At 37.2% G+C, this 9631-nt stretch overlaps 1 protein-coding gene across 1 annotated transcript in view; it reads right to left on the minus strand.

Annotated features, from left to right (window-relative positions):
* Nucleotides 1-8415, minus strand: part of UNC79 (unc-79 homolog, NALCN channel complex subunit) — a 238396-nt gene extending 229981 nt beyond the window's left edge. Inside the window, exon 1 of the mRNA XM_036257786.1 lies at nt 8309-8415. Within this exon, the coding sequence (XP_036113679.1) occupies nt 8309-8330 (22 nt within the window). The 5' untranslated portion in view covers nt 8331-8415. The remainder of the gene's footprint in view (nt 1-8308) is intronic.
* Between the last annotated feature and the right edge of the window lie 1216 nt (nt 8416-9631).

A 9631-nucleotide genomic window follows, 5' to 3' on the forward strand; every position in this document is an offset into this window, starting at 1 on the left:
AAAGTTAAACCATAGTTATAAAGGAGAGACTTTAGTATAGTATAATAATAAAAAATTGGGATGGGGAAATAAGGAGTGCATAGGGATATAATTGCCTAATAAATATTAATTGGAAATAAAAAGATATTATTTTAAATCAGATACTAAGAAAGAAGGAGCAAGGGAAAAGAAGTTACAAGCTAATTTCAATATGTTCAATGTAAGAAACCAATTAAGTCCAAAAAACTAGACTAATGGTATAAAAAGTATTAGTATAAAGTTAACCAATAGAATAAACAAGCAGATAAAACCCACTGCATAATGAAAAATATGTAGATACAAAAGACATAAAAATAAAACAATACGACAGGACTGAGGCCAAACATATTAATCATATCAATAGATGTAAATGGGCTTAACTCACCTATTGAAAGAAAAGGATTTTCAGATTGGCTAATAAAGCAAAATCCAACACTATGCAGAATACAAGACACACCTAAAACAAAGAGATTCAAAAGAGTTAAAAATAAAAGGATGAAGAAAGATACACAGGCAAACACAAAAAGAAAACGGGGTCATAATCTTGGTATCTGACAAGGTGGAATTGAAACCAAAAAGTATTAAAATATATAAAGAAGGACACTTGATAATTCTTAAGGCTACAATTCACAATGAAGATATTACAGTTACTAATATTTATGAACCCAATAATAGCAATAATTTTCATTAAGCAGCAACCTACAGAAAATGCAAGGAAAAATAGAAACACACTAATAATAGGAAAACTTTAACATACCTCACAATCCAAAATCAAGCAGACTAAAAATTAATAAAGGTATGGAAGACCTAGACAACGTGATGGTAGTTTTTATAGATCTACATCAAGCTCCGAATACCAAAAATGGAGATTAAACTTCTTTTCAAGTACACATAGAACATTCACAGAAACTGTCCAAATGCTAGGCCACAAAAGAATTTCAGTAAGTTCCAAAGAATAGAAATAATGTAAATAATCATCCTCAGGCTTAATGCAATAAAAATAGAAATCAATAACAAAATTTTAAAAGATCAAAACTCCTTTCCACATAGATTTTACAAGCACACTTTTAAATAACTCTTGGGGTCAAAGGCAAAATACTGAATTAAATTGCAGAATTTCTTGAAAATAATAATAAAAGTCTGACATTATGAGTAATCTGTAGACCATAGCTAAAAGAAGTGTCAAAGAAAAATATACTGCATGAAATGCCTATATCAAAATATTAAAATAAATAAACACCCAACTCGAAAAGCTAACAAATAACCAACAAATAAATTTAAAAATCAGGAAAAAGTACACTTAATAATAAAAGCATAAATTAATTTAGAAACAAAAAACAACAATGGAATAAACAAATACAAAAGTAGTTCCTTAGAAAAGAAATCAACAATAGACAAACCACTAACTAACTCAATCAGGAATAGAAGACAGCTCAGTTGGCTAGAGCATCATCCTGATCCCTGGACAGGGCACATATAAGAATGCATAAATAAGAGGAACAACAAATTGATGCTTCTCTAAATAAATAATTTTTTAAAGGAAGGGCAGGGACACAAATTGCACTAAATACACCACATTAGATATGACAAGGAGTTACATCAAAATAATGGAAATTTTTTAATTTCTAAAAGACATTTTTGCATAATTCTATGCAAACAAATTTGAAAACCTAGATGAACTAATAATTTTTTTTGGGGGGGGGGGTATGTGCCCCTAGCGGGAACTGAACCCAGGACTCTCTGGTCCACAGGCCGATGCTCCAACCGCTGAACCAAACCGGCCAGGGCATGAACTGAATAATTAACTTTTTAGAGAAATAAAACTTACCAAAATTGACCCCAGTAGAAACACAAAGTCTAAATAGAACAAGGGTCATAGAGGAAATAGAGAAAGAAGTTAGCATTCCACTACAAAAAAGCACCAGGCTAAAGGAGTTTACAGGGGGACTGCAATGAACTTTTAAAGATCAAATAACCTCCATGTTACTTTAATCACTCCAGAGCAAAGAAAAAGTAGGAAAACTTCCAGACTCATCTTATGTAGTAACTATAGCACTGTTCCCAGGTCCTAAGTAGAATTACTCCCCACACCACCCCTGCAAGAAAGAAAAAGAAATAACCTATGGACCCATCTGACATGTGAATTTCAATGCAAAAATTAAATAAAATATGACAAAATTCAATCCAGCATATTAATAAAGTTTTAAAAAGTCCCATGGTCTCCACAGACCATGAACTTGACAAAGTTCAGCATCATTCAGGGATTTTTCTTTAAGTCAATAAAATAGGAATTGATGGTTACTTCCTTAGTACATCCCTCAGCCCAAAAGAATATCTTACTTTATAATGAAATAATAGAACCTTTACAACTAAAATTAAAAATAAGAATATTCATTCTCTATGCTATATTTAACATTGTGTTAGAGATATCTGCCAATCCAATTAGAAGCAAGCAATTAGTGATATAAGAATTGGATTTAAAAAAAAGGCTAAAACTATTTTCTATATTCAAGTTATATAGTTATACATCTTGGAAACCTAAAGAATACATGGAAAAACAACTACAAAAAGAAAATAATTTAGTAAAGTTATAAAATTAGCACAAAATCAATACCCTTCATGTAAAAATAAAAAGATAAAAGACAAACCCATTATGCAGAGCTACCCATATCTTTTCAGAACATAAGAAATAAATGCATGTCAATTTCAAAAATAACAATACTGCAAAACTAAAATCCCAACTTAAAGCCTATTTATTGGTTGAGTAATCAATACATAAAACTTGAACAGATGTATTATCAAAGGATCCACATCAAACTACAGAAGGAAGAGTCTCTGACTTCAGATGTTTTGTCATTTTATCTTAAGATAAATGGTTGGCTGTGTACTAAGATTGTCTACTAATTAGAAATCATAATTATTATGTTGAACATAATAATTGAAAAATTTAACTGATGAGAAAGAACCAAAAACACATGAATGTTCAGGAAAAGTGTAACTTGTTATATAAATATTATAAAATTCAATTTAGCAAACATGTTTAAGCACTTTTGACAAGTGTATTTTTATTTACCTGTAATTCCTTTTGAAAAGCACAGTGACTTCACACTGAGAAAAATGTGAAATCTTCAAAGTAATGATATCCAAAAGCCTGATTATGCAATCCTTTATAAAAGACATTTACGTCACCTTCAATCATTTTTACTTATTCAAGAAACAGTTTTTGTGTAAACGCTGTGTCACTAGACAGTGGTGTTTGCACAGTGGAGGCACAGAGATTAACATAAGACAGTCTACACACAAAGTAAATGTGGGCACCTAACAAGAAAAACTAATCATTGCAGTACAGTGTGAGCACACGAGAGGGGCACATACGCAAAGAATGGCAATCAGGCAAAGCTTCCAAGCTAAATACTGAACAATAAAAAGGCAAAAGAGACAGCCATCAAGGAAAGAAAGCATTTCAGGTAAAAAGAACATGATACATTGGAGAAACTTTAAAAAACAACAACAAAAAACAGTCCTATGTAACTAGATCAAGGAATTAGTGCAGCGGTTTGGTTGGATATACTAGAATCAACAGAGTTTGGTGATTTGTTGAATACTAAAAACAGAGAGTGGAAGTTTAAGAAGACGCCCCAATTTTTTTACTAGGATTAATGGGTAGATAGTGGTGTCATTCACTGAAATGAGTAATATATAAAAAAATAAATAAAAAGTACAGATTTGGGACAGTGAGTTTGGATTTGAGGTACCTATAGGATGCCTGGATAGACACAGAGGCTTATAGCTCGAGAGACATGTTTAGACTAGAAAATTGTATTTGGATGTCATCCACATAGAGATGATAACTGATATGAGAGTGAACAAGAGCAAAAGTCTGTGGGATTTTAAAAAGAGAGAAAGAAAGGACTAATGACAGAATCCTGCTTATAAAGGGCAAGAAGAAAGTAGTCCTAAAAATATCTGAGTAGGAACAGCCAAAAGAGAAAGAAGAGAGTATAAATAAGAAAGCAGCAAATAGTGTCAAATGATGCAGAGAAATCATGTAAGACAGAGCTAAAATGCACGCACTCTTTTTGCTACCACAAATATGGTTATAACCCATACTCTAACTTTTGCATATATGAATTAAACTAGAGTTTTATTTATAAGATATAGCAATGCTGTGCAAAGATTTCTAAATACGTACAGGTTGCAGTGCTATTCAAAGGAGAAGTGCTGTTCTATTTTAGCAATATTACCATATAACTTATGTAAATTTTTTAAAACATTTTATTGATTTTTCCAAGCATGGCCCTTAAATATACATAGGAGAGGGTCATGTTTAACTTCAAATCATATTGCTAAATAGCTATACTCTTAAAAAAATGTTTGTTTTTTATGTAATCAAAAAGATTTTTAGTTACTGAGATAAAGATATTGAGTAGGATAAATACATTAAAATAGCATACATTCATCATTAGTTATTCTGAGTTTATGCTCAAATTATCAGCAGGTTAATATCCAAGTTTGACAAACATTTTGATGTATATTTAAATAACTGATCTATGTTTACCACCTGCTACCCTGTAATTATAATACAAAATGTGATGGCTAGGCAGTTCATGTCTTAGAACTGTTTTGTTTAGATAGACCAAGTCATGGAATTGGCATGCAAAGATCTCCTCCCACGAAAAACGGGTTAGGATGATAGCTGTAAAGGAGACCTGAAGACAAGGAAAGGAGAAATAAAAATAGTCCAATAGTCCATGTCCCATTTAAATAATACTTCTTTTCTGGGGAGCTAGCTCCAAATTTATAATTTATAATACAGCAGCAAGCACAAGATTTTATACTTAGTGATGATGATAATAATGATAACTAACATTTATGAACTCCTCATTATATGCCAGGATTCTGTGCTAAGCACTTGTCATATATTACTTCATTTAATCTTCGAAGAACTATGACTATCCCCATTTTATAGATTAATGCAGTCGAGGCTTAGAGAGGTTGACTTAACTTATCCAAGGTCACACAGATTATAAGACGCAGACCCAGGGTTCACATCCAGGCAGCAGTCTGATTCTGGAACCCCAGCTCTTAACTTTTGCTGTTATCAAAAGTAAGCTTCTTTTGGAAGCGCACATCCAAAGTACTCCAGATTGGTCAATTTAAACTCTTAGATGACAAAGAAAGCTGGGGGTAGGGGTGCAGAAGACTTGGACTCCTCTTGAGAATTCCAAATAAAAGAACTATAAATTCTTATTTTTATCATTCCACATTCTATATCAGCTACACAAACATTTTCACTACCGTGAACTTTGTAAGAAAAAGAAGCACTGGGAGGGGAAAAAAAATGTAACTCTTGTGCAATCACCTGGGAAATTATTAGGAAGCTTTCACCTTATGTTACGATGGTTCGATACATAGCATAGGAAACAGATCAAATGGATAAGAACGTGCTCCAAACTATCCCTTGGCTGAAACTAGCCTCTCTTTCATCATTATTACTTATTTCATAAAAGAAACTACTACTACATAAAAATAAAATCATTTTCCACATATCTGTGATACATTACATTTCAAAGGTAAGTCACGTAATTTGTTTGGGTTGAAATGCAACTACTTCCTCCTGCTGGTTCAACCAAACTATGTCCACTTCCTTTACCAGTGAAACCTTTACCTACATCAAGAGGCCTCAGGAAGAAGAGTAATAGAAATAAAATGTTGACATTATATTAAACCTAATTCTCCCCTTTTGGTCCTTAGGCAAGTGACACTGTGCACACACTCTTGAGGGCAGAGAAGAAATGGACTTTCATTCTCTCCCATCCTGGTGGTCTTCACATGCAGTAGAAGAGAAAGATCTCATGGCCTTCCCTTCTCTTTCTCTTTCCTATTAGCCATACTCCTACTGATTCCAAGGCTAAATTACCACAGATCTCCAACTTTTCTTTATTAAAAAATGTTCACCCTCATGAACATCAACTATGCAGCCTTTTATGTGTTTGCTCTATTTTCAGGTTTATGATATGCACTACAGTGTCAACCCATTCATGTCCGAGCATGTAAAAGAAAAAGAAAAAAAAAATTCTTACTGTACCTTCACTCTAAATAAAGATACTTAAAAACACACAAAGCATCTTTACCCTTTTTACAGCCTACTCCTATTTATCTCCTTTGCCCTCCAAACCCTTAGAATTAAACAAAGGTAGTTGGTTCTACTATTCCTTACTTCATAAATAAAAACTGAGTCACAAAACTATTAAATTAATTGCCCAGTGTCTCAAAGTTAATCAAAAGAGCATGCAAAACTCAAGTCCATATGTTCTGGCTTCTTCTGGTGTCCTTTCCATCATCTATAGATGAAAAAAACCTGTTTTACAAACAATTCTAAAATAGCTACTTAACTACACACTCATTTCACTACATAATCAAGTTCACATGTAGATTTTATTTATCTTGGAATTAACTGTCCAGGAAAGAGACAAGACAAAGCATTCAGTGCATCTTAAAATATAATAAGGAAGAGAAAAAACAGTAATACTCATTGGCTTTAACCTGAAATTACTTACGTAATATGTAACTATAAAATCAAATGACAGGTAGGTTTTTTTTTTTGAACAACTGTACTATAATAAAACCTTCAAGGGTGTGATATCCTCAAGCGGGAAGATCCACACTGATTCTAAGTATGTTCTTGTTACTCAAAACATAATGCGTCCAATTTTTTCTAAAGCCTCTGTAGAAGCAAATTTTATCTTTGAGGTTTAGATTAAACTTTAGAGGCAGGCAAAAAAAAAAAAATTACCAAAGAACTTCCTAACTATTTAGAAGAGATCGACTATTAAATGGGAAAGAATTGTCAAAAATTACAACCATCATTTATTGAGTACTTGCTATGTGCCAGGCTCACTACTCAACCTTTCATGTATGTGTATTCTCTCTTTTATAATCACACCAACCCCATCCCCATTATTACCCCAGGTTTACAGATAAGGAAATAAAGCATTGTACAGAGGTACAAACACTAGATGGTAGGGGTGCATCGTCAATCTCTACTGAACCATCAATCTGGGAGTTCCATGAGTCTTCAGTTCATTTAACCTAGCTGGGGAATATGTGACAGACTGCATTTTATCATACACACGCTACTGCCCCCAAATAATGAGATTACTGTTTTGGGTGTCTTGCCAAATGGCTTTAATAGCCATTCCAAAGAAGAATTACAAAGACTTTTAAGTAGTGACAACATTAACAGCATAACTGTGTACTACTTCAAAAGAAACAAGAATTAATTAGATGAATAAGTTTTGGTATATTAGTTAAAAATTCAAACTCATTACTTAATAAAAACATCCTTTATTTACAATCAGAAGCTTAAGTTCCTGAATCCCTCAAGAGCACTCAGGAAAAGGCTTCACGTTAATCAGCCTACCAAGTGCATACCGAAGGCCTAATGCGCACTGCAATAAGAGACTACAGGGAGCGTGTTAGAAACTTCCTCTGTCCAAAAGGAGTTAGCAGGTTGTTTCCAACCAAGCACACAGTCATTACTAGAACAACTAAAATCCTCCTGCTATTTGTTAAGTTTGTGTGAGCTGCCCTACAAAGGGTTAGTTCGTTTCCCCAGAGCCCCTTTCACTTTCCTGCAAGCACCTGCTCCTGCTTTAACCTATAAGTGTGCTTAGTTTTAGCATTGGTGTTGGTATTCCTGAGCTGATTATCCTCACATTGGATGCTGAATTCCGCCCGGCTCCTGTCTCCCCCAGGCTCCTGTCTCCCCCCGCCCCCACTTCCCTCCTTTCTTGCCTCTCCAACCCGAAGTGGAAACTGCAGACAAACTCCCCTATGGCTCCAGTACCGAGAACTGGGCATGCTCAGAAGGCCAGGCCGGCTTTGGTTGCACTGACAGTTCCCCGCCCCTGATTTGCCGTTGCCCCCCTTCCCCCACTCCAACAAGAGACACTGAAATGTTTATCTGAAAGATACGAGGCCTCCTTTTTTTTTCTTTCCCGAGAATAACCCCATTTTAATTTCATTTTGCAGGGTCTTTCAGTCTTGCGAAACCCCACCAGAAGCCCAACGAAGACAGCATTATTTTTCAGCACCGGGGACAGCGCCGCGTTGCTATTAACGTCCACCCTCCCCCCTTCTCTTCCACCCCCACCCCACACCCGCCCCAACCTCAGCCCCCACCCCCGCACCAGCACGATGCCAAGGTCTCCCGGCAGCCGCAAACGCCGCAACTGCAATAGCTCCCAGCCGGAGGCCGGGCCGGAACGCCAGGCCGGCTGCTACTTACACTGCTCCGCTTTGGTGGACATGGTGCTGTCCAGATGGAAAGGCTTTGCCCCAAAATCTGTGTCGTGTGAGCTCCCTCGCTCCGCCAGCGATGTTGCGAGGAAAAGAACGCATACCCCCCACCCCCCACCCCCTCTCTTTCCCCCTCCCTTAGGCCCGTGTCGCTACCATTCGGACAAAACGCACATCAAATTGCAGAATTCGGTCCCGGAAGGTTAGGAAATCGCCCCCGGAGAAATGGGTGGGATTTAATAGGCGGCCAAAGGCTTCCTGTCCGTCCCCTCCTGGAGCTGCCCGCGTTGATGTGGGCGGGGAGACCGAAAGGAGAGAGCAAGCTGCGGCTCCTGGTGAAATGGGAAAATGGGCTCGACCAGGGGAGGAGTATTTCCATTCATAAGGCTCTCGGAGGGGACGGGTGTTTCCCAGAGAAAAGCCTCTTAAAGTGCCGGAGTCCCCGATCATTTGGATCTCCCATTGGCGTTCTCCGGGCCTGTAAATCCTGCTCCGGGAGCAGCCCCTGGTGCCTCAACGAGGTGACCGGAGAGGGACACAGATGTGTCCCACGCTTCGTCTCAACCTCCAGGAGGAAGGAGGGGGAGGCGGATCCGGGGCGGGCTGGAGAGAACCGGGGCTGGAGGGCGGCGAGGATGCTCCTGAGGACCGCAGGGAAGGAAATGCAGAAGTAATCCTTAGCATGGCTTCCCAGCGTGCTGTGCTCCGTGCCCTCTGCCTCCCCTCTCTGATGGGCTCTCCTGCTGATGATTAGGATGGGAGGTCCCACTGCCAGGAACTGTGAGAAGACCAGAAGTTGGGGCTAAGAAAGGAGATCTACATGGATGGCAAAGCTGGGAGGGCCACAGAAAAGGAAAGTACAAGATTGGAGACTGGAGGAACCCAGATGTGCTCCCTTGTAACCACCTAGAGTGGAGACAGACATATTAGGAAGCCCCTCAGTTGGGAAACCAAAGCCAATAGAAAAGAAATATGTTGAAGGGAATCTTGCATATTAATGGGAAGATACTTAAGGAATCATCTAGAGTGGGCAGACAGTCTGAGCCTGGACTTAGAGTTAAAATTAAATTCAAGACTCAGTTCTATCACATACTCATTCTAGGACCAATCTTTTAATCTCCCAAGCCTCAGGTTTTTCAACTGTAAAGTGGAAACAATAAAATCTGCCCTGTCACCTAAAGAGTTATTGGGCAGATCAAATGGTATAATAGATGTGAAAATCTTCTTAAAATTAAAATACTGTTATGTATTGTAATGTTATGTAAAATACTGTTATGTTATGTAAAATACTGTTATGACAATTCTCATTCAA

This window comes from Molossus molossus, unplaced genomic scaffold (genome assembly GCF_014108415.1).
Source record: "Molossus molossus isolate mMolMol1 unplaced genomic scaffold, mMolMol1.p scaffold_m16_p_1, whole genome shotgun sequence".
NCBI lineage: Eukaryota > Metazoa > Chordata > Mammalia > Chiroptera > Molossidae > Molossus > Molossus molossus.